The sequence below is a fragment of the Acomys minous genome (genome assembly GCF_964271855.1).
Source record: "Acomys minous genome assembly, chromosome: 16".
In the NCBI taxonomy this organism is placed as follows: domain Eukaryota; kingdom Metazoa; phylum Chordata; class Mammalia; order Rodentia; family Muridae; genus Acomys; species Acomys minous.
The window spans coordinates 27,757,315-27,784,090 of record NC_140498.1 but is presented as its reverse complement, the minus strand read 5'-3'; the positions used below and the strand labels follow the sequence as shown (position 1 = coordinate 27,784,090).

At 39.3% G+C, this 26,776-nt stretch overlaps 1 protein-coding gene across 3 annotated transcripts in view; it reads left to right on the top strand.

The window, feature by feature from the left end:
* Window positions 1–26,361, top strand: part of GABRB2 (gamma-aminobutyric acid type A receptor subunit beta2) — a 213,610-nt gene extending 187,249 nt beyond the window's left edge. For all 3 annotated transcript variants that reach the window (XM_084761209.1, XM_084761207.1, XM_084761208.1), the window contains one exon: window positions 20,299–26,361. In XM_084761209.1, the coding sequence (XP_084617335.1) occupies window positions 20,299–20,646 (348 nt within the window). In that variant the 3' untranslated portion in view covers window positions 20,647–26,361. The remainder of the gene's footprint in view (window positions 1–20,298) is intronic.
* The last annotated feature ends 415 nt before the right edge of the window (window positions 26,362–26,776 follow it).

Here is a 26,776-nt window from a genome sequence, read left to right as displayed (position 1 = left end):
TTCATGGAGTATTCCACACTTCCTCAGGCCAGGAACAAAGGGCTATTATTGTTATCAGACACATTTATGAAATACAGTATGATAATCTAATACATGTGCCCAGTATGCTCTGTTTAAATTAGAATAATGAATGTTTTGGGTTTTTTTTTCATTACTTAATAATCTTGGAACCCTCTGGTTCTTTTCTTCTAATTCTTCCTATAATATACAAGGTGATTTTGAATTTTGAACGGGTCACATCCTTGTGGTAGAGAGTGTTAGAATTTCATCTTTCCATCTATATTAATTACCCATTATCTACCTTCCATCACAACCTGTACCTCACACCTTCAGAATTTCTAGCAGTCACAGTTCTACGCTCAGATGGATTATTACTGAGGCTCAGGGATTATTTGAGAATGCTTGCCTCCTGAAAGCAAGCACGTGCGTTTTGTCCCCGTTGACAGTCTCTCAGTTACACTTTGTTCCTCTTTTATTAGCCCTTGGCAGACCAGGATGGAATTTCTCACAAAGAACACAGCTTTGGAAAGAACACCGTGAATGTGATTACCAGTCACGAAGTATTTACCAGATGATTACTCCTAGAGGATCGCCTTCTCTATGTTGATGGTTTAAGGGCACAGAAAGTTCTAGATTGATGAACCTAGCTTCAGCTTGGATTGGCGACAGCACATAGCTCAAGATCCAAGACTCATGTTTTAGCAGTGTGTGCTTGGGGTAGAAGCTCAGAGAGTTTCAAAATCCCATTTGCGCAGTGAAACTTACAGCGCTGCCACAAAACCATGGTCTTATCAAAGACAGGTAGACAGCTCTTGGGAGAGCAGCTGGCATTTGCGAATGGTAACTGACTCTGATTATGGAAGAATAGTAGGACAGAGTTGAGACTGTTTTCTGGTTTTAAAGATTTGCTTCTGAATTCGATGCTGTCATCTCACTGGGTCTGCTGGGTTCTCCCATGGCCTCTGGAAGATGATTCTAGTAGTATGGGTCCTCGAGATGATGCTAGTTCATTCAGCACACTGATAATAATGCGTGCTACCCACTTTCACAGGGGAGAGATGCTGCATTCAGCTGTATGTTCAGGGAAAAACATCACAGAATAAAATGTAAATTTTAAACCTAACATGAAAATCAGAAGTAGGAAAAAGTCTCTCCCCTGTCTAGCATGGCTGAATGGACCTAGCATGTCAGAAAAGCATTTCACTCTAGGGAATTATTTGAAGGATCTTCTCATTATTAATGAAGAGACTAATGCATAAACATAAAGGACCAACCCAAGGTCACACAACAATTAGATAATTAAGGCTTGTGCTCTAATGTAGTATGCCTCATTATAGCACTGTCCTGCACTATATGGCGTTATATCCTGTGAGTTAAAACTGCATAGTTTGATCTGCAGGACACCACAGACTCTTTATTCTGACAATGATGCCTTTGAGAGATGTGAATACACAGGGCAGCATTCTGGTGAATGGAATCCATTCTATCTCTAGCACTCTGTAGCAATGAGCAAATTATCCAAGTCTCGAATATTGATATCTCTTAAGAGCTACTACTCGCTAAGAGCTGTGTTAAGTCAGAAGTCAGTGAAGTCATCTACTTAAAACATCTCCTGTTACCCACTCCCCCCAAAACACAATTACATAGAGGGTCATCTTTGGGCCACTATATGTGAATAACCTATATTCTCATAGATTTCTCTTAGCTCTATTTCCAGCATATTAGGTCAGAATTTCTGATTACCTGGGAAAATAAATTTTAGAAAAATCCACCAAAGAACTGACATGACCACATAAACTTACTCAATAAACTGTTTGGTCCCAGAAAATGACACTCGTGATCAAAGCTGAAGCCTAGAGAGCAGAATTCATTTTCATAGCTCACAGAAGACAAACATGTCATTTGAACCCAGGTTCTTTTGCTTTGAATGGTTTCAGTATTTCACCCAGAATCCAGTTGGGATTTTCTCCTTTTGGGAAATATCAGGGCATCAGCTAAGCACAATGTTAAGCCACATCTTCTAAATGTATTTATTTTTTTCTTTTATTGCCTTCCTCTGTGTCCCAGAGTTCAGCAGCATGTGCTGTCTACCGTCACCTTCTAACTTCTGAGCTAGGGGAAATTGAGTGTTAGGATGGGGCAGGACGATATTTGACGAGGCTGCATCGCAGGAACAGCAGTTCTCCTAAGGAGAGAGTTGAGAAGGCACAGAAGAGGGTGCATTTGAAAAATGCTCACTAGGGTAATTCAGCATGTAATTGGCCAAATGCACAAAAGGCAGCAGACCACAGCTGAGTAAGAACTCCTTGGCTGCTATAGAGTTGATAGCTCCCTCTGCAGCTCACTTTCTCCTGGAGGGTTTCTATGGAGCCTTACTTGTGATTAATCCAGATGCGTGAGTGAGGAACATAGTGTGCATTCATCCTCCCACGGCCTTCTTTTTTTTTTTTTTTTTTTAATTTTCTTTTAAACCAGATACCATTGACTTTTAGAAGGTCAGATAACATGGTTAGAGCTAATTGATTTATCCCAATTCCTCTTAATCTTTAATATGCATACAAGTAACCTAGGGACCCTGGTAGAATACAAACCGCTTAGTCTGTAATGTCTAAATCTAAATTTGAGATTCTGTAATCTCCACAGGCTTTCCAGTGTTGTGACGAAAAAGCAACTGATCTATGGGTCACACGAAATAGCAAGGGTCTAGCTGAGGGAATGCAAGTGAGTGCTCCCTGACTACCAACTCCGGATGATTCATGCCTGCTGCCTTGAGAGCTACAGGGAGAATGCTGAAATTGTGTCCGGGACCAGCTGGTCCATTAGCATTGCCTATCATGAACTTAAGAGTAGACAGCATCATGTCCAAAAATTCTCTCATGTAACACACAGATGCTGAAACCCAGCGATTTCAGGGATTTATTCAGAATCCCATACAAGCCAGAAAGTTATTGGGCTGGGACTATATAAAGCTAGAATGCATGCCTAGATTTTTCTTTCTCTCGCTCTGAGTTGCACATTTTAATCACAGATTGCATGTGAAGCTGTTTTAAAATAACTTTCCTCTCGCTTCTATAATTGTCAGAACCAGTCACAGAATCTAATTTGGATTCATAAAGCCAGGGTAGTCAGCATAGCTGAGTCTCTGGAACAACTCTGTGACTTTCACTAAAGAGTTCCCCTTCTCTTCAGTTTCTTGTTTGTGAGATTAACAGACACAGACCTAATCTCTCAAGCTCACTCTGATGTTGCCGAGATCAGCAAGCTGAAAGATCAGAAAGCACACTAAAGAACTGAAGTGACTCAAATAAGTTCAGAAAAATTTTATTTAGAATGCTGTAAGACGTAATTGAATTTTCCTCAAAAGATGACTACTTTTAGACTTGTAGGGTACTAGTCCAGCAGTCAGAAAGCTGGAGCAGGATGATAGCTGGAAATCTGAGAGTAGCCCAGGTTACACAGTGAATCTCGGGCCGGCCTAAGAACTTGCCTCAACCTCACGCGCGAGCACGCACACGCACACACACACGCGCACGCGCACACACACATACATACACACTCACACACCCCTTGGGTCAAATTTTATCTGAAGAGATTGCTAATTATTATGAGATCTTCCTGATTCTTTACCAGTTCTTAATGGGAATAAAACAAAAGATGGGGGGACCAAGCCAGACAGCCCTAAATCTTACTTAGAACACTTTGTTCTGATACAAGACCTCCATATTAGCAAAAATGGTTTCCTCTTTTCTCTTTCTTGGCCAGGAGAGATGGGCATTTCCTTTGTATGCGGGAGCCTCTTAGGAACAAGTCCTCCTTGTCACGGGCTGTTTTGTCTTTTCCATTGCAGCACCAGTCACTGCCAAGGGGAAGGGAATGAGTAATGAATCTGGCTTAAAGCCACCCACTTGGGATGGGAGGTCATTGCTACTCTGTCACAGTGGAAGTATAGATCTACCAGGAAGCAGAGAGAAAACAAAACAACAACAACAACAACAACAACAGCAAAACAGAGTTGTCTGAGTAAATGAGTCTATAAAGTTGAATCATTTCTACGGTTTATAGACTTTGCAAGTTATTATTAGCGCCTTAAAAATGGTGACGTTTTGTTATTGCAGACAGACTGGTGGATCTACAGTGTTAGTCAGCTTTTCATTGTTGTGTAAAATGAAATCTGAAACAAATCAACAGAAAGGTGTATTTGTCTTACGGTTTACTCCACACCTCATTGCTCCCATTGCCAGTAGGAGCATATCCACTTAATCTAAAAGCAACTTAGCATAGTCAGGATGTTCTAAAAGCTAAAAATAGGGGGGAAAGGCACTAAGACTGTGCTTCTGAACCTTCGTAATGTGGTAACCCTTTAATACAGTTCCTCATGTTGTGGTGACCCTACCATAATATTTTCATTGCTACTTCATAACTGCAATTTTGCTACTTTCATGAATTGTAGTACAAATATCTGTGTTTTCTGGTGGTCTTAGACAACCCCTGTGAAAGAGTCATTCAACTCCAGAGGGATCACGGTGCACAGGTTGACAACACTTTACTAATGCATCACTATGCCCTACGTGAACATGCTCACAATATGACCTATATGCCCTACCTCCTAACCATTTTGCTGCTTCTCAACAGAGCCACAGGCTTGATTCTAAGCCTTTAAATTGTGGCCCTTTGGAGGACACTTTTTAAATACTGTAAAGCCATCCTAAAACAACCTCAAAATAACATTCCTTCTCTTTATATTGTATTAGTTCTCCTGAAATTAGCCTCTGGAGCAGTGGTTTTTATTATGATGTTTTCCAGATGTTTCTGTCCTGTTGGTGCTCCTTTCCCACTTCCTCTCCTGTCCTCTAGTTCCTCCTAATGGTCCCTGCCTCCCTCCCTGCCTTCTGCTTTGGTGGCCTATGTATTCTGTCACCTTCTTTTCATTCCTGTATTTTAACAATGTGGAAACTGAGGCTCAGTCAAGCTGTGGAACTAAACCAAGAACCCCCCCTCCCCCAGCAAATTGGGAGATGAGCGAGAATGCGAAGCTGTCTCCACAACTCCAATTTGCAAATTTAGTTGTTAACTATATAAATGTTCTTGTCTCTATTCGAATTTTAAATGTGACTATACAAAGAGCACGCACAGAATGTGAATTGCATATTATCATTATCATCATAATGAGGCTGTCTTTATTGACGCATTTCATTTGCAGGAACAGATACTTATTTTCCATATATAAATGGAATAAGAACTAGTCTGAAAATTTAATTTTGTTGATGAGTGCAGGCTGGGCCTTCCAAAACTTAGACTAATCCTGTTGGCAGATAATGAAGTGGAATATTTCTACTTGTTTCTTGCCTCTGGTCACCGTAAGGATAAAGATGCAAACAAGGTCCCCAAATTAAGCACCAGGAATATACATGATTGACAGTCCTTTTGCTTCCTGCAAACAATGAGGTTTTTAACTTTAGTCACCTCCTAGCATATTGAAACTACAACACTGATATAGCCTCATGCCTAGGAGCAGCTCTCTGACAGAGGGCTGTAACAAAGAGGACCACACCTGGGTCGATGCATTTGTTTTTTTGAGAGTGCTAGAGGTGGTACTGCTTACATCCCCTCTACAGTTCATAGATGTTTGGTACTGGGAGCTGTTTTACCAGACCAAACCTTTCTTAATTTACACATGAGTGCAGCTCCTGACTTCTGTAGAATAAGGCTTAGTATTTATTGAGTTTATTATTTGAGTTCAAGGTATTTGAGTCATCCCCTCTAACCCAATTGGACACATACTATTTTTTTTTAATAATTAAATGACCTCAGCAAGGTTAATATAACCCTAGGATTACACTGTGATATGCCTTTACCCACCTGACTTAAGCCTGAGCAGCCAGGCTTTAGCACTAACATTCCTGAGCATAATGGTTCTGTCTCGGTTCTAATAGACTTGAACTTCTTAAAATTATTTTTATTTATTCTTTAATAGTTACATGCATGCACACATGTCTTGATTGTATTCTACCCCCACTTCTCTCTCTCTCTTCCCGTGTACATTCCCTTGATTCTCTTCTTCCCAACTATTTAATTAGGGATGTTGTGTGTACACGGGTCTGAGGTTATTTACTGGAACATGAGCGGTGGCTATTCCACTGAAGAAAAAACAAGCAAACAAACAAACAACAGTTTCTCCTCTCTCGGCAGCCATACAGTTCTTGCTGTTAGGTCCTCAGCTAGAAGTGGAGCCTCATAAGACCCTCCTGACACAGGCTGGAATGTAGGTGGGGCAAAGGTTTTGCAAATCTTGCTAGAATAATTACATCTGCTGTGAGTTTAGGAGTCAACACATCTAAGCCATCCTCTAACCCTACACTTACGCTACACATGCACAAAATGCACACACACACAACACACAAACAAACCAAACAATAAATGAACCTTTAAAAAGTACAAGATAGAACACAACATTGGTGCCATGACTGAACGTGGCGGCAACCAAACTGTGGACTTCTTGCTTTTTGATTAAAAACTCCAAGTGGGTTACAATTTCCCTGACTTAGAATGGAGGCAGAGGGTGTTTTTTGTTGTTTTGTTTTTTGTTTTTGTTTTTGTTTTTTGTTTTTTGTTTTTTCAGACAAAACCCACTTCATTTATTTATGGGACAATATCTTTCAGGATTAGTTACAAAACCAAACCCAAAGAGAAGAAAACAATCATAAGTATCCCCCTCTAATGACCTGGTTCCATTTAAACCACAACCTTGAAATTAATTGCAACCTTTAAGTAAACTTGAAAGTCGACCTTATGAACTTATTAATAATCATAGTAGATTGAAGGTTGTGATAGGGATGGGAACATGTCTGAAGACACTGTTTACCTCTCTTACTTATACACCTCCTTACCATACTTGGCGTGGTGTGTGTGTCCCAGGAAAAAACACAGCCCCTCTTCCAGTGTAGCTTCCCACTTCTGTCCTCCATACTTCGATACACTAAAAGCCACCGACTAGCATGCTTCTAGCCTTCAGAAGGAAAGCAAAGCAAGTGTGTTCTGTGGTCTTACTATGTAACTTAATTCATAACCTAAATGGTGAATTGCAAGCTATGTAATATAGGTAAAAGATCTCAAAGAACTCACCACCTATGATGCTTTGGGATAGATGAGCTGGTTCATGAGAGATTTTTATCAATGTACTGATTCCAGCCTGGGGCTTGTGTCAGCACAGCACATGTAAACTGAGCTGAGAGAAACTTTTGTCTCATTCTCCTGTGAGTTACTGTGGTTGGGTTGTGTAGATTCTCACATCCACTTCTGGAAACTTGCCCAAACTTTCCCAAATGATGCAATGGTGCAAACTGACAGTCACATCTCCTTGGCAGGCTGAGAAGCAGAAAGAGCTCTTAATCCTAGGAACTTAAGGTCAAGCCAGGACCAACATACTTATACCTAGAGAAAAATGTTTTGAACCAAGGAAAGCTCATCACAAAAGTTGACTTCATTTTCTACAACACAGAGATCTTTAACAATCAAAACCTCTTGGGAATGCAAAAAATATTAACTATTAATACATACAGTTTCAATTTTCCCTTCTTCAGAAAATTTTAAACTAATCCCTATTTCTTTTCCCTACAGCAAAGATGATACCTTACTTTCAAATTTAATATGTTCTTTACTAAATTAAGAAAAGGCACCAAGAGAAAATTTCACCAATCCTCAAAACATTTGCTCAGTGTGCACGTTATTCATGGTGGTTTAATAATATAACGTATTGCTGTTTGAATGTGTTCATCTCTCTTCTAATTTTAACTGCTGCTCATCTATTTCAATCCAAATATCCTGTACAAATACAAACCTACTACCTGTAATTAGTATCAGGAAGATGCCAATTGGTTTCTGTAAGAAGGAAAGAGTTGGAAAGTTTGTAAGCTACCAAAAATCAAGAAAACTGCTTAAGAATTTCTACTAGAGAGGGTCCCTAGAGATTTTGCTTCTACAATGCCTTACACAATGAGGAAAGAAGTAGTATTCTTTTTTTTTTTTTTTAATTTTTAACAGTCTCTCTGTACAGCTCAGGCCTGCCAGAACTTGATTGTAATGCAGGCTGACCTCAAACTTGAGATCCTGCAACCTCTTAGTCTTCGGAGTGCTGAGATCAGAAGTGTTTTCCACCACATGAAGTTTAGGACAAAATTTTTCCTTCTCTCCAATTTCTAACATCATTCCATATATTAAGTGAAAAAAGTTAGTTGCTAATAACAAATTAAATGCAGCTACAAGAGAAATTTGTATAAATGAAGTCTAAAATGAAGTTTATCCGACTCCTCATGAACACTTAGCTGTAATTTTGACCATCACATTATGCTGACACTTTTTATTTAGCTGTAATCAAGGTAGGCTATCTTTTAATCTAATTCACTTCTGGACCAAGTTTTCCATATTTTCCGTTATACCTGCTTCAAATTTGTTTTATAACCATCATAAGCCAGATTATATGAGTGATATAAGATTTAATATAACATTGTTGAAGATTCAACTTAGTTTGATTTTGAGTGCTCATTTGTACCCATTGTAGCAGTCAGAATAATCGATCCAGAGCATCAAGCCACAAACCATTTGCATCACCTCTCTTGAGGGATACACAGATTTGGCAAACTTAATAAACAGCTTTGAACCCAGTGGACAGAGTTAGCAAAGGCTTCCTTAATCCACCTAGATTTTCTGACTAAGGTGCATTAAGGGGTTTAGCATGTCCATAATTTCAGAAAGCCCCAGGTGAAGATACAGAGTCTTGAGACAAGCAGTGAGTAATAGTGTTGAAGAAGAAAATGAAGGAGGAAGAGATTAGGGCAGCCAAGGAAGAGGATGCGGAGGAAGAGGAAGAAGGGAGTAGGATGAGAGGGGGCAGGAAAAAGCAAGACAGAATTAGAAAAAGGAAGAAGTGTAGGAGAAGTGGAACAGAAGGGGGAGGAGGAGGATAAAGAGGAGCAGGCAGAGGTGGGGAGGATAGGAGGAGGAAAAGGAGGAGGAGGAGAAGGAGAAGGAGAAGGAGAGAAAGTCAAAACGGCAATCTGCCGTCCTTGCAGAAGCCAATGTTCTTGTCAATGCTTGTAACTTTAGAAAGGGCAGGAACTCTAGTAGAAGCATCTAAAGGGTAAGAGTGTCAAGTCAATAGACAGTCATGCCTATCATGGGCTCCACAGTACTCATTCTCCACTAATTACAAGTGTTATGAGGCCTGTCGCCAGGGCACTTGAAAGAAAAGAAACTGCATGTGCTCTTTTTGATGCTGAGTTCTGCTTCCACTTCCTTAGAATGGATGCTTGCCCCCCCCCCCCGAAAAAAAAAAACATCCCCTAGCACACCTGATTTCTCTGCTGGCCCAATGGAATCCTTTTGTAAGAGAAACAGAAACGTTTCTTTTTTTAAAAGTATATTTTATTAATTTATTCAAATTACATCTCAATTGTTATCCCATCCCTTGTATCCTCCCATTACTCCCTCCCTCCCGTTTTCCCCTTACTCCCCTCCCCTATGTCTGTGACTGAGGGGGACCTCCTCCCCTTGTATATGCTCATAGGGTATCAAGTCTCTTCTTGGTAGCCAAGAAACAGAAACTTTTCATTGGATGATGACATTAGAACCACACAGGTGGCTGATCCATAAGGAATGACTGCATTGATTGATGATGCTTAACATAAAAGCCGTTTACTAAGGGGATTTTGATATGTACACTCATGCCCAGTTTTAAAAAAAAATAAGAATGATCAAAATTACATGAGCTGTCACTGCATCCACCCCGTGCTACTTTTTAAAATCTATACTGAAAATAATCAACACAGTACATTCTCTGCTAAGTGTTTATAATGAAAAAAAAAAAAAAAAAAGCTTTAAGCACATAACTAGGCCTGAAATAATCATGAACTCATTTTTAAAATTTTAATTTCTTATAATTTATTCAGACTACATCCCGATTGTTATCCCCTCACTGGTATCTTCCCATTCCCTACCCTCCCTCCCTCTTCCACTCTATTCCTCTCCCCTAGATCCCTGACAGATGCAGACCTCTCATTTTTGATACAAAGGGCAGCTCTAGTATGACGATAGTAAACCAGATCTTATATACATCCTGGCTTTTGTTTAAAAAAAAAAAACAAAAACAAATTAACAAACCAAAAAAAAACCCCACCTTTTCATTGCTGGTAGTGTGTGTTGGGGGTGGGGGGTGGGGGTGTTGTTATTGTTGTATCCACAGATGAATATGATTGTGTAATATTTATCTCTCAGCACCTGGTGGGTTCCATGTCCTAGCCTAGACTAGAAGAAGCTTCCAGACTTATCTAACTCTGTTAGAGAGTCAGTTTATCATTGTTAGCACTGTTGTTGTTTGAGTAAGTAGTTGTGGCAAATTTTCAGATGGTTTTACGGATCCAGGACCTACAACACACAGGCAGTCTCACTTTTCCTGTCTTGAAGACACACTGGTTTGGCGAGCTTAGGGAAGAGAGAAAAAAAAAATCACTGAATCTGGGGGACAGAGTTGTTTTCTTCTGGCCCACCTATACCTTCCAGCTAACATATGAAAGCATGTGCAATTTGCACAGTAACTGTGTGACAATTTAATATATATTTTTTAAATGAAGGAAAAGACAAAGGGAGAACGAGAGAGAAGAAGGAAAGAGGAGGGAATGAAAGGAGGATGCATATAAAAGTGACACAAAAGCTACCTGGGTATTCTAGAAGTACTCTCCACACCCAGTCCCAAAGTTTAAATGCCAGCTTTGTGTGCTGTTTTCTCCACTTGCGTTGGTTCAAGGACTTGAAGAGTCAACAGCATTGGCCCTCACTTGCACTCCTAGAATCTCCATTGCATATTCTGCTTGGTTGACCTTTCTTTCACTTCACAGAATCCTGAGTGTATGCTAGGTATTTTCAGAGGATTTCCCCTCCAGAAAGAGCGCTCTGTATCTCCCCGGGTGTTACTGGTTCATTGCCTTAGCAGCTTTTTCAAATCTTGCAGGCCACAGTGCCATTTCATGGAAGATAAAACAAGATCTCCTGCCCTCACTAGGTACAGTGATGGGAAATTGCATCGTTAGGACTTGTTTCTATATATCTGCAATTTCTCATTCCGTGGGTAATGTCAGTGGTGAGCTGAATTTTAAAGTAGCCCTATTCCCCCTTTTCAGGTAAACTGGCGATTCTAATCTGCCGGTGAGAGATGTGATTTTTTTTTCTGTATATGACCTTAGACATAAGGACGTCCCTATAGATAGTATGCCAATCATGGTTAGAAAGCAGGCAAAGAAGCAGTGAATCTAAAGCCAAGTTTGGGGTTAGTCAATCATTTTATAAAACTAAGGCACCCTTTTCAAAATCTAATATAATTTTAAACAGCAAAATAGGGGTCTTTAGCCAGCCAAGCTTTTTTCCCCTGATGAAAAATGTTAACATAGTGACAATAAGAAGACAAACAATGCTGTATTCTAAATGCCCTGGGTCAGTGTTTCCTGGGTCAGTCTGCAAAGTAAGACATGTCACATGAGTAAAGGTGTCTCTGCAGCCAATAGGCCCTCCATGTCAATGATATGCACGCTGTCTTTATTCTCAGAGGATCCTGGCTGGAGACTCTTGTCTGCCTCTCAAAATCAAGAACTTGGTTCTTGATTAATAAATGCAACTCCAGGTGCATCTTTATATGCAGGGAGCGGTGCTGGATGGGAAACAGCAAAATTGATTGATAAGGGTGATTTTTAAAAACCTTCCCCAAACAAGCCGAGTCTGGAATAAGAGCACAATGCATAACCATCAGCAAGGCTCCCTGAAAAGACATCATGTGGGATTACTCCCCCATTTCTCTCTCTTTGCTTTGTTTGCTTTTTGCCTTGTCCACCTGGTTTCAGCTGCTATCAACAAAATACCCATGCCTATTTGAATAGGTAGCAATACCAGGAGAGAAGAGTTTCGTACCAATGCTGGAGTGTTTTCTAAGGCAATGGAGACTCTTGCAGGGCAATAGGTTACAGGGAAATGATCTCTTATTCATGTCTTCAGGAGAAACCAGACAAGATAAACAGTGTTCCCTGCACCTTTACTGCTCTCATGAAGAGAGACAACCAGGAAAGGTTAGAGTGGGAAAAACAATCAAACAACAACAACAACAAAAAAAAAACACCCTTTTGTTTTGTTTTGCTTTTTGTTTTTCAAGACAGGGTCTCTCTGTTAGCCTTGGCTGTCCTGGACTCACTTTGTAGACCAGGCTGGCCTCGAACTCACAGTGATCCACCTGCCTCTGCCTCCCGAGTGTTGGGACTAAAGGCGTGCGCCACCACGCCCGGCTCCACCCTTATTTTTAAGGCAATGTCTTCTAATGTTCTAATAGTTATCACCTAAGTGATGTGCAGAGAAGGCATTCTGTGACACAGCTCATCCTGGAGGACCTACAGTTGAATAACTAGGAGGAGATCTTGGACACACACCTAGGCATATCCCTAGCCATTATGCTTTGTCTTCTCATATTTAAGATGAGGATATAGTGATTCATGTGGCATAGAGTTTCTGTCAGGCTGCAGAAAAGTGATAATCTCTTAAAGCTAATCATGAGATGCTTATTTCTTGTAAACACAGCACAAACAGAAGTTGCATATGTTTCCTAGGAAAGCTGCTCTCTACTGGGTGGTCAACTGGCCAGTAACTTCCCTTTTCAACATTTTCAGAGCTCTGCTGCATCTTTATGTGAAGTCACATTGTACCCTCCATCTATTGTCCAAAGGATGTAGTTCCTAAATATAGACCCTACACCAGAAACCTGGTGTCACCTGGGAACTCATTAGAAATGCAGATTACTGAGATGCATTCCAAGTTTGCTGATTCGGGTATCCTAAGAGTGGAAGCCAGATATGTTTTAACAAGATCTCCAGGGGGTTGCGATGCACACTTGAGCTTAGGAACCAGGGACACATCTTCTCACCCGCCACAGTACCACCCAAGTCAGGCTTCCCTGGTCGACCTGAGACAGGTTGGTGGCAGCATTGACGTACTACACTGAGACCCACAGGTCAGCAATGCTACACTCTTCTCTGACTTATAAATAGTGACATTTTAGGCACCTCACTACATTTTTTCCCATCTTCTGTTTCCTACCCTCTTGATAATGCCTGTTCTAAAGTTCTTTGGGAATCTCTTTCTAAAACCTTCATAGCAAACAGCATCTTATAACAACAGACATCGCTCCTTAAACACATAAACATAAACATTCATTATTGACTTTAAAATCCACATATAAAAGCAATTTTTCTTTTCTTCTAACAAAATACTTATTGTAAATGTTGCTTTTACACAAACTATGGAGAATTAAAAGAACCTTAGAGGTAATGTGCCTTGAGTATAAGACATGTGTAAAAGAGTCTGTCAGTTTAGCCATGACCCAGTAAATTGGTTCCTTACATGGTTTACAACCTTTGAGGAGAAAGAACAATGTATACAAGGAAATACAGAGCCACCAATTTAACAGGCAGGCTCTCAGATCTAGCAGGTCCTGTACTCATTTATTCCGGTCCAAACACAAAAACTCAACACTGTTTTGCCTGCAATGATTGAACTCCTCTGCTGGATCACCTCATTTGCAATTTGAATTATGAGCAACTCTTATGAGAGAAAACTGTCTCTAATTCCTTTCCTGCTCTGCCTGTATTACAGAGTTCCTGAGACCTCTAAATGACACGAAGCACATCCTAGTGATCTTTTGAGTCTTGGATCACATAAAACTGAACTCATGATCACTTACGAAAAAGATGAGATAAAAGGGCAGAGGAAGTGAGAGAGGCAGAAAGGAAGACAGGAAAGTAGGGAGGAAGTAAAGGAAAAAAAGAAGATAAAGAAATAAAGTGATTTTTAAAAAAAGGATGAAGAAAGAGAGCCTTTCTTAGCATCAGGCAAGTCACCATAAAAAGGCACGGAGACATCAGATCATAGACTCCTTGTCTGTGCCAGCTACTTGGTGGGGCCATGAGTGCCCCTTACACTTCAAGTATCTTAATGTAATCTTCCCCACCCAGAGCCACCTGCTTCTAGGTGTAAATCTGCTAGCATTGGTTGAGTATATTTTTTCTGTCTTGTTTATCTGAAGACTCATAACATGCTCCTAAAAAGGTCAAATGTCTATTACTTAGCCCATCACAACAACAGGAAGACACTTATTCAAGGACACTTGCAGCAAGGGCACAAAAATGGATACGAAAGATGCGGCTGGTGTATTCCCAGGCCTAACTTATAACAAGTAGGCCACACATGATAAGCAGCTAGAACACAGATGGTGTTCTCTCCTGAAGGTGTCGGAGTTCACACAAGTTTACCCCAACTCTTACCTTTCTTCACACATTTAATTCCAAACACTCCTATCTGATGCTTCCTGTGGAGAACTGTGCAAGCCTCCAGATGACTGCCCCACTGAGGTAGGGGCAGGGGAAGTGGAGCCAACATAAATCTAGTTCATACTCTGGCACCACTTTACTAATTTCCAGCTGTGGGATCAGAGCCAGCTCTTCATGGCTTCTGGAATAACTGAGAGGGGTCTGAAAATTAAATGCTTAATCTTAGCTTCAGGCTGTTCGTCCTGGAAGTGACCCTGGGAACCATGGGAGTATAGTTTTTCTATTTTAGAAAAAGACCTGTGCCACTAGAGAAAGGAATCTTGGAGGCAAAGAAGGAGTTGCAGTGGTGTCCCTGGGGAGTTCTGATCTTTAAAGTGACATGAGATTATTGACTCGAACTTACTAATGACTCACAGGGAGGTGACTATGGTTGCTCACTATCACAACACTGATTTCATTCAATCACTCTTTATTGAGCATCTGCTTTGTGCTGTGAGAAAAGCAGGATATTTGACAATGCAACACTGGCACGCACAGACCTCTTTTCATGTGCCCTCAAGAAGTATTGTCTGATAGAATGACAAATGTGAAGAAAATTAGTATAATTTTCTGTAATCAGCATGTTAGTGAAACTACTATAACAGGAGGAAAAGACAAGTCAGGTCATTTGTCCCTGCTCTCTGCCACTGTACACTGGCAATGTCTTTCTTTGACCTTAGCCTCTAGGCCCTGTTTTTCTTGTCATCAGTAGGGTGTTACTTGTTCTGTAAATGTGGTGTCCTACTTTCATTTCCGTTACTGCGATCAAACATCCTGACCCACAGAAACTCATGGGACAAAGGAATTATCTCAGCTTATATCCCAAATTACAGTTCATCACTTGAGGGAAGTCAAGGCAGGAATTACATCATATATCCACGGTTAAAAGCACAGAATGATTGGTGTGGTGCCTTGCTTGGTTAGGTGTTCGGCTTTCTTTCCCCCCTCTTAACATTGTTCCAGATCCTCTGTCTGGAGAATGCTGCTGGGTCTTCCTGTATCAATTGACTATCAAGACAATTCAGCACTGATAAATTTGTTCTAGAAAATTTTCTTTATAACACTGCCCTCCTAGGTGATACTAGGTAGAGTAAAATGAGTGGGCATACATGGTGCATGTAGCAATGCCTCCTAGCCTTTTGTTCTTTCTCTGCCCAAGAAATTAAATGCAACTTCTACTCATCTCATCTCAACATTTGGAAATCACTCAGGGTAGACTTAATATGTTTAACAAAATTGTATTTTATAATTAAACATATAGTAGTTAATAAATGCTAAGTATTTCACTCAGAAATTTAAAGAGACCACCAACTAATCCAGATTTTTAAAGTAGCGATTCTGAAGGTTTAGCTTATATGATTGCCTGCAGCATTTTTAAATAATATTTTACATATGCATTATATTATTATACATATATAAAATAAACTTCATACAGCAAGAAGAACCATGAAACAATCAGGAATTATATTAGTGTGACAATCATAGTGTTTTGGCTATTCATATTTGTCAACCTTGAAGAAAGCCTTTTCCTATCTTGGTGAGTCTAAATTTCTGAATGGCGAATCAAACCATCCTGGAGTAGCTATTGAGTAGCTATTGAGATTTTTATTGTTTGATAATTTTATATATGATTATAATGCATTGTCACAAAATCTATGCCCATTCCCGTCCCACCTGATTCCTCTCCTCTTCCCCTACCATGTTTAATGTCAATTTCATATGCTTAAAGAAAGCCCTACTAATCCCACTTAATGCTCTCTGCATGTGTGTGAGTATAGGACTGTCAGCTGGAACAGAGGTAGCCTCTCATGGGCCTCATGCCTAAAGAGAACTCTCTCCCTCCACCTGAAGCCATCAGTTGCCAATAGCTCCTCAGTTGGGGTAGAGTGTGATGAGCCTGTCTCCTACCCATACTGGGCTTTCACTGGTGTGATCTCGTATCACTCTTGTGCATGCAGCAGCCACAGCTGCTATGAGTTCATGTGCGTGACCACCATGTCATGTCTGGTAAAATACTGTTTCACAGCAAGCAGCCACTGCCTCCAGCTTCTATAATCTCCGTGTTTACTCTTATTCAGCCTTAATGCATGTGTGTGTGTGTGTGTGTGGAAGGTGTAGGGGGAAATCAGTGTGCTACAGATGTTCTATTTACAGTGAAGGCATGCAGAGAATAAGAAACAGTAGAGTGCTCAGCTGTATTGAGTCTTTTAATGACAAACTTAGCTATGGCTTCTTGAATGTTGGCTATGAACAAAGAGAGCCTAAGTGTTTTGCACAAACAGCTGTTGCGTCCTCTCAAACAGTCCCAGAAAACTGGTGTTGCTACTCCCCACCACCAATTGATACTTGATAAAACTGAAATCAGAGAGGTTGAATCTTAAGTCTGAAAGGCAGCACCTGGATCAGCTCAGATTGCTCCAGGACAGAGAAACAGGACAGTGTACAACAGCCTGTCTCATGGCAGTAAAAAGCACGTGTTCCAGGTGCTGATAATGCAGACTGACGAGTACTCTCTAACCTGGTGATCCCAAGAATGGGCACCACGGAGTGCCTTTTTAGTGAGGAATTAATTACACTTAAGCAGAAAGTGAAGGTAACTGCTGTATATAAGAGGCCTTGTAGAAAACAGGACCGATGAAGGAGAAAAAAAATGGTTCTTCCAAGGACTGGCTGGGAAAAACACAGCAATGTCACTGGGTTCTACTTTAAGCATATGACAGGGAACTACAACTGGCTTGAGTCTCTTTCCTGCCTCTTAATTGAGACATAAATTACAAATGAAAATAATAATTTCTTATTCCTCCCTACTTCATATATCCATAGCCATGGGTAAGAATTTTTTTTAGGAAAAAAAAGGCATTTTAGATAAATTTGTTCTTTCCTCTTACTGGTCAGCTAATTGAATCTAGAAAAGCAGTCTTATTTTACAGTTTAAGTGTTCTTGAGGAAGGTGTGGTGATGCATTCAGGAGGCAGAAGCAGGTGGAGCTCAGAATTTGAGGGCAGCCTGGTCTACAGAATGAGTTCCAGAACAGCAAGGGCTACACAGAGAAAGCCTGTCTCAAAAAAAGAGAAAGAAAAAAAAAGTGTTCTAGTGAGGGAGTCCCTACCAAAGAGTAGACGCAGCTCCTCCTTTGTCCACACGGGTACACCATGCACTTCATCCATCCCCACCACCTCCTCCTGCTTCAGCCTGGCAAGATCATCACCTGAGTCTATTCTAGAATATCAAATTTAGTGATCCAGTGAACAGTGATATTAGTTTTATAAGATCAGTTATGTATTTGGGAATGTTTCCCATGACATAAGACAATATGTACACGCCAACACACTAACTTTTTTCTTTGGCATGGCTATTCATTGCTGCTGCTGGTGCTGCTGCTGCTGGTGTTGTTGTTGTTTTTGTTTTTGTTGTTGTTGTTGTTTTCCATGTTCCTGGAACTTGCTTGCCTCTCACTACAATCATCCCACTTCATGACAATAAGCTCCTATAGTGCTTTAGTGTCTTCCTTTTTACTTATTTCATTTCAGTTAATTTTCTCAAGTCCTACCTTAGCTCTCAATAGAGTTGAGGGAATGTGTAACTTTCTAATGTTAAAAATAACAAATTGGAAATATAATAACAAACGGATATTTTAAAAAGTAACAGTTTGACCGGCACCCAGTATTGTTTCTGGGGGCTGCCCTTGCCCTGAGGACTCTGCAACAGTGTAGTCTTCCTCTGCACTGTATCTCTCTATAGTACCCACTCTGCTAATCACACAGAACGTATCTCTCGAATTTGTAAATGAAAAATAAATACATATAAGGCTTTAGGGATCACTGAATTAAATTCTTGAATTCCATACATAATAAGCTAGGAACTCATTGAAGCTATATCAATCATCCGAGGACAATCTGTTAGAACTTTCAAAAAGGTTACTTTTGATAGTTGCCAACTCTCTTAATACAGTTGTTACTATTCTTTTACACAATTAACAGCCAAGTCTAGCATTGATTTGTAACCTCTCCTGCTGCACTACCACAGTAATAAGGCAAACATCCTGGGGTCAGAATAAGGAAAGCTACAAAAGTCATTAAAGAAAAAAATATATGCTAAAAGTTATTTCCTATATGAGTAAAGGGACAGTACAGACAAAAAACAGACAGCAGATGTAGTGTTAAAGCTACAGGGAGTGATGACAAGTCCCATCCTCTCACTTGCAAATGTGAATTTTTAGAAGAGCCAGCTTTGACTTACAGTTGTACTGAGAGACCACGTGTCTGGGGTGAGGTTCAGGTGAGACCACATGTCTGGGGGAAGTTTAGGTGAGACCACATGTCTGGGGAGGTGGTTCAGGTGAGACCACATGTCTGCAGGGAGATTCAGATGAACACCCTTGCCTGTGAACAGGGAGAAAGAGCACTTTTTCCTAAGGGAGGTTATGTATATTTAGTGCAACACTTGACACAGAGAATACAACATAGCAAAAGCATTTCAGTGCCCCTTTCCTGCGGTGACAGTCGGGACTCTTTTAGCATATATGCATTTGTGCTTCCGACTCTTATAAGCTCCTCAGATTAATTTTAGTAGCACTCTTGTTTAGTCTAGCCACCAAGTACCCTTATACTATAAACAAACAAAGAATATTTGATAGAGGTGGTCAACTATTATACTCCAGTATGTTTTATATTTTATAGTACCCAATTTTCAGAAGAGCTTAGATGAATGCTAATTACTAATATGTAGTCCTCATAACATTTTGTTTTCTGCATAATCCATGTTCATGCCACTATATCATATAATACATTACTTGGTTTTGTCTCTGTACATCATTGATACCTACAACCAGCCAGTTTCCCCCCCCCATTTATTACTTTTATTATACTTTATGTATAGAATTGCAATTCACATGTTAGCAATATACTAATAGAATAGTTTCATACTTTTACAGATTTTTTTGTTTTTATTGGCTGTGTGTAAGTGTTCTGCCTGCATAGTATATATGTGTAATACATGTAGGAGGTGCCCATGGTGGCCAGGAGAAAGCACTGGATCCTCTAGAAGTAGATTACAGATTTTGTAAGCCACCATGTGCATGCTGGGAACTGAGCCCAGGGGAAATTTTCAGGTTACAAAATCTTGTCTTACAGAACAAATTTCTTTTAAAAATATTTTTTTTTCTAAGTGGGTCAGTGTGACAAATATATTTAGTTGATCAGTCATGTTAGTTTCTATTGCAGTGATGGTCAATGAAATCAAGGAGAAAGACTCACTTGCATAATCAATGCCTTAAAGATACCATACATGTTCGGTTCTTGTAGAACATTCTACTTCTCAATGCACAGAAAGTTGAATTTACTTTTTCTTATTCTGTAATTTTGAAAAATAGTGATGGGCATGTTGCTCAGTGGTAGAGCATTTACCTATAATAGTGAAGGCTCCAAGTGCAGTCCTTAACACAGCCAGAGAGGTAAAAAAAATGACAGTTATTATACATTGATACTCAAAATAAATATACTCAGTAAATATTTAAGTTACATAAACACGTGAATAAACTGCAGCTAATTCCATACCATTATACCATGCATAATAAAGTTGGATTCTGCATCTGTTTATATCAATATTATATTTCCCTGCCTGAAATAAGTAGAAATTATGAAGCTTATGCTAGTTAATCTATTATAATTACATTTTAGGAATCTTCTGGGTTGAATCTATACCATCTAATAAATAAGAAAACCTGAAACTCAAATAGCTCATAGCGGCAGAGCTGCAATTAAAAGTCAAGCATTGCAACAGGATTGCTAGCACTCTGTCACTGCAATAGATAGTTCTTTAAATGTCTGTCTAGTTCCTTGTAGTACAAGCATCAGCAAAGCTTTATGGTTTCTGATGTGCCTTTTCTGGTTCTTCTTCCTGGCAGATGGACCCCCATGAGAACATCTTACTCAGCACTCTTGAGATAAAAAATGAGATGGCCACATCGGAAGCAGTAATGGGACTTGGAGACCCCAGGAGCACAATGCTTGCCTACGATGCCTCCAGCATCCAGTATCGAAAAGCTGGGTTGCCCAGGCACAGTTTTGGCCGAAATGCTCTGGAGCGACATGTGGCACAAAAGAAGAGTCGCCTGAGGAGACGTGCGTCCCAACTGAAAATCACCATCCCCGACTTGACTGATGTGAACGCCATAGATCGGTGGTCCCGCATTTTCTTCCCCGTGGTGTTTTCCTTCTTCAACATTGTCTATTGGCTTTATTATGTGAACTAAACTACAGCCTCCCACGGGAAGCAAAGACTAGATTCCTCCTCAAACAGTTGTACAGCCTGATGTAGGACTTGGAAAACACATCAATCCAGGACAAAAGTGATGTTAAAATACCTTAGTTGCTGGCCTATCCTGTGGTCCATTTCATACCATTTGGGTTGCTTCTACTAAGTAATGGATACACTAAGGTCCTTGTGGTTTTCCAGTTACAATGCAAGTGATTTGTACACATGCTGGCAAGACCAAGTGTGAAGTGTTCCACTTTATAGATTCTAGGAGATGTTAGAAAGCTCAGTAGCATTGGCAGTCAGTTCTCTGAGACACGGCCATTCCCAAGCGCTCTCCATCATTTTCCCTAAGATCTGCCTGCTATTGGAACAGCACTATGCTTATGAAACATTATCTGCAATAATGCAAACATGTAACTTCCAATGGTCAGTGATGTCCGTGCCAGACGATGAAGGTGTCACAGAAAGATGATTCTCAGGGGTCTAATAGATCCACATGCATTCTGAGCACAGTCAAAGCAGAGATACGGGGCAAAGCTTCAAGGAGACTCAGGAAACCAATTCCACTGGTCTGTTTGATTGCCTACAAAGAACCAGCTGCCATGTCTTTCATATAGGCATTAGAGAGAGGCAGACTCCTGAACAGATCACCATAGCAGCCAAAGCTCATGTTTGCCAAAAAGCTATTTCCTAGGAGGTTAAAATAAAAGTTAACAGCACAGGTCAGGGTAAAAAAACAAATCCAAAAATGACTGTGGTGAAGAGAAAGTAAAAAACAAAAACAAAAACAAAAACAAAAACAAAAACAAAAACAAGCATGACCCTTATCAGTGCTATACAGCAACTGGTCTGGACACAGCGCTGACCAGCAAAGAGTAGATAAGAGGGTTTGATGTGCCAACTTCATAAGCTTAGCATACATAAGGAGTATTTTTTTAAAAAAATCATTTATCTCATCAAAAAGTAGCTATCAAATAGAAATGTGAAGAGAATTAAAAGTATTTTGGTAGATTGAGAATCATCCTAATAGTCAACTACAGAGAATAGAGGAGCAGGTCATTTTTCTCAGTATCAGATTGCCCCTACATTGTCTTCCCTATAAGTTTATTTCTGAATCTAATATAGTATTTCAAAAAGAGAATTTGTTCTTTGCCTTGAAGGATTAATCATCATCTCAGCTTTTCTTGCTTTCCAAATTCTTATTTTACACTTAGGAGAGAGGCCTGGTGAGGCTTTGCTGAGACTGCGTCAACTGGGTTTTCTTATGTGCCATGAGGTCCATCTCTGTATTCTTCAAGGCATGTATATGCATCAATGGAATCTGCAGCTCAGTGGGGTTTGGTGATTTAAAGGGTGCTTTCATTGTATATACTGCAATCTACTTAATCGAGCAAAACATGAGAACCAGTGGACAATGGGATTAGGACAAAGTGGTGGTGAGTGCTGTACTTGATGTTACAGCAGCGAAGGTGACTGACAAGCAGGCTGGTGTGATGCATTGTTTTTATCCTGCTTTTCAAATGATGTCATTGTGCATCTTTCCACATTGGGCATACGCATTCATATGCTAGGCACAGAAGAGAATACAATTCTATATTTTATTTTATTTTTTCAATGTAGAGAGGTCCTATTTGGCTTTTACTTATAGAAAATACCGAATTACTAAGTTTTCTATAAATTTGACTCTGATTGACCTTTTCCTCAGATGATGACTTGGCTCTTTCTATGTTTAAAGCAATCAAAAAATTCTGTCATCAGAGTAGTGTCCCCGGTAAATGTATCATCCTGCAGATGACTATTTCCCACACACACCCACACACACACACACACCCACATCTACACCCACACCCACACCCCCACCGACACCTACACCTACACCCTGTGATTAAAACTCTTGGGACATTAAGCACTATTGTGTATTCCAACAATTATGGGGGGGAAAACAAGAAAAAATAGTTTATCATTTATTTTCTAATTTTTCTCAAAAGTGAGTTGGTAGGTTATAGTGTTTTTGTTTTCCCAATCAATGTTGGGGAGTCTGGCTCCTGTGTTTTAATTATGTACTTGAACATGTTTGAGTTACAGGACTACAGATGACCAAGGATCTCTGCATGTGCTTAGAGTAACAATTCTTCAGGTTTCTCCAGGGCTTTCTCCTCCACAATCATTTCTGGGGAATCACAGTAATAAAAGTGCCTATCCCTTGTCACCAGGGGTGAAGTCCAAGTAGAAAACAGCAGGAAGAAGCGTAACAATCAACTCAGGGGCATATCCGTGACATGCCATTTTGAAAAGATTTTTCTAAAGACAATTCAGAGCCTAAAGTCTAGGCTCCCATTTGCAATTTCCATAAAAGCCATAATAATTCCTTGATATTGTCATTTGTGATTATAACAAAACCTTAGATGTCCAGGGACGTCAGCTACACAATTTAGATCAAAATGGAGGGAGGCAGCCACACAGAGCGGGCTTCATATGCTTATGACTAGGAAATCCATCTCTGCTCTAATGAGTGCAGAGAAAAGATGGGACCTTGGAACCAATGCCCCCGAGTGAAACCATATGTTGGCATTCAATAACCATGTAGGTCAGAAATGCTGATTCATCCTGTCCAGGAATAGCGGTCCATGTAGAATTTATTTTTAAGCTACATATTTAGTTGAATTAGAATGTGGGAAAGGGTGCTACATCTGATGAATCTGGGAAAACCAATTAGTTTGTTACCCAGTAATAAAACTAAAGGACCACCAAGGTGTGTTTTGGCAATCTCGAAATGGTATTACTCTCAGTTTATACATATGTATAGTTTTTTTCTTTTGATTATACAATAGCCAGATAGCCAGCAATTAAGGTGTTTTTTTTTCATTCTTGAGAAATTAGTAGACAAATTCTGACTCTCAAATGCACAGTCTAAACAAAATCTCTGATCTCAATCTGTATATATATATATTGTACATGACTGCTTGTAGGTATGAAATGCACTTCCGAATTGAAATCTCATGCAGCATACCCATGTGTTTGCATAGGAATGTTACAATTATTTCTACTGCAATTAAACAACAGGGGATAGGACTCAAACAGTGTCATTTAGTCCTTCTGTCTCTTCATTTCAACAAGAGCAGTGCTAAGTAAAATAATAAGATAATAACAATGATAATAATAATGTTTTTTAAACCAAAAGACACTACATTCTAGCATTAGGACCACACACAGAAATGATCTTTCCGCTTACAAAAGCACAACACATCACAAAAGCGCAGTGGAATACCTAATGGAGAAATACATCACAGTTATTTTAAGCAAGACCTGCTTTAAATTGACAACTATGACCACTTCCATTTTCTGTAGGACACTGTGTTTTGGTATAATGGCTAACTTCATGTTCAAAAATAAAAACTGAAAGTGTCAACAGACAGGTCTTACAGCAGCATATCTACATGTGTATATGTGTATATAGAGATTCATGTAAACACACAGGCATACGTATGCATTCATATGTCAGAAACAAAAGGAACAAGCTAATGAGTTGTTTCCTTCATTGAGCCTGTATATGAGTAATTTTTTTCTTAATTTGGCAACCGACAGTCACCATCCCGAAATAAGTAATACAGGGTACTGAGTATCTCTCTCAGCAAACCAATGCCTCCAGTTCCTAAGAACATTGCACAGTTTGACACTCCAATAGTACTGTACTCAGAGTAACAGCTCTTAGCTAGTGTCCCATTGCTTGTCAAATGTCCATTTGCTCTCTTTTTAAGGACACAGATAACATTGTCCATTGGTGATTTAAAAAATTTTTAAAATAATTAAGAAAATGGAAAAAAATTCCTCAGGGGAGGACCAAAATTAAAAAAAAAAAACACTACCCCTCACCATGTTGGTTAGGGAAAATTACAACTGTAGCTCTCATGCCATTATGCTAAGTGTACAGAGTCTGTTATGTAAGCAACCATAACTTTCACTGAGCGTGTGTAAATATTTAAACAGATTTCTTAAATATTTTTAACTTCTAATTTGTATTTTATGGTAAGGCAATGTACTAATTCTGTTTATGGCTTACATTGACGTGTTACATTATGTACATAATTACAGATGCTGTAAATTAATAGTCAATAGATACAAATAATTGCTTAGGGTTTTTGTCTTAATTTTGTCTATTTATTTTTTACTAAGTATGTTTACTGGAGTGCCCCAGCAGAGTAATTTAAACACCCTTTTGCATAAATGATTTGGGAATCCCAGACAGAAGGGTTTCTATTGCTGTTTCTCACATAAAGGTATGAATATGTATAACACACAACACACACACACACACACACACACACACACACACACACACACACACACCATCTTCTACTCCTAGTTTTTCACTCCCATTTTCTCACTTTCAGTGAGAAATATAGCATTGTTTTGGCATCATACTAACAACCAAGAGATGCTGTAGAAATGGCAAATGGAAAAAAGGAGACATGGTTAGGGTTAACTTAATAGTTTTTCTATGCTAGATAAAAGAAGCCAAAGTTTGCAAACTGTAGCTATTCCCCAAAACTAGAGGTTTATAGCAGCACTGAAGATAACAAAAGGTTTATTCATACCAGCTCCAGAAATTTGTTACATACAATGCATGCTAGAAGAAGTTTTTTTTTAAAGTATATAGTAGCATTTTGTCTTTAGATAGTATTATTCCTTTCAACCAAAGACTCCAGAATTATTTTTCAAAAGGATAGAAAAAAAAAAGAATGAAGAAAAGATATGGAAAAAAAGGACACTGCTTCACACCAAAGTTTAAATAATTTTTCCAAATGCAGTAGGAAGATGGTTTTAAAAATTAGAAAGGAGTCAATAGAGAGCAAATTCAGATGCTGCCCTGAGCAAATTATTGTTTGTTTGTGTGTTTGTTTGTTTTTTTTTAAGTTGGAAAAAAAAACCTGTACCCTTAAGTAGCTTCAGTTTTTGGAAATTCATTGAGAACATTTCTCTAGATATGTGCCAAGATTTTGACATCAATTTTTAATTTTATTTAAGAAGTAATTTTTGATAAACATCCAAAACTATGAAAAACTAAAGTTTATTTTGAGTTATAAAGCAAATGCCACTCCCTGTCACACCACCGTACATCTGATGACACATCTCTGTCATTGCCCTGTTTGGATCAAGTCAACATTTCCATCAGCTTGTATTCTTTTCCATTTCATGTTTTGGCTCAGTGACTAAGAGTCCAGTCACATTCATTTTGAACACAAGTCACTCCAAGCTGCCTATAATTTAAATTCCACGCCGCTTAACACTTTTTCTTTGCATGGGTGTTTAAATAGTTCTGTTATGGAATTGTCCCTGCATAGTTCTGAACTGTCCTTTTATGAAAAGCGATGTTCTAGTTTCTTCACGATGTAGTGATTATCAGCCTTACGATGACCTTGTAGCCTTTCTGAAAACACACATCATGCGCACTCCCCAACAGCTAGAAAATGCAGAGCACTAGCGGGATTCATTGCATCGTTTTTTTCACATCTTTCTAAAAGCCGGACTTCTAAAATCTCTGGGATACATGCGGTAGTAAAAATCAAAAGAGGATTATCAATGAATAGCACATAAGAATTATTTTCATGAATTTCAACTTATTGCAGCCAGTTTCAGCATGTAAATATATAACAATGTTGGCTAGTGTGTAATTCTTGAGCTAAGTAATATAAATAAAAGTTAAAAGTTCTACGTGTGGTTTTCTTTTGCATAAATGTCCACGTGCTTGGCATATATTATTAACAATTTTGTGAGAAACATGGGATTTTAGAAGCTCAGAACCCACTGCCTTGAAGACTTCAACTTGGGTTCTTATGCGACGCCTAAAACAATGTTCTGCACACACACACACACACACACACACACACACACACACACACACTGCACTAACTCTCAGTTTTCTTGTCTGTAAACTTGAGGCATACATTTACCTTACTCTAAGGAATTGTAAAGATGAGATGACAGCACTCCTAACACAGTACAAGTTACAGTAAGTGGTCTATAAATGATATATGCTCCTTTTTAAAAAATTAATTATAACCCTTTTACATTCAGCATATATTTCACAGACGTTTGTTCCACCTCTAAAATGTCTTAGCAGTTAT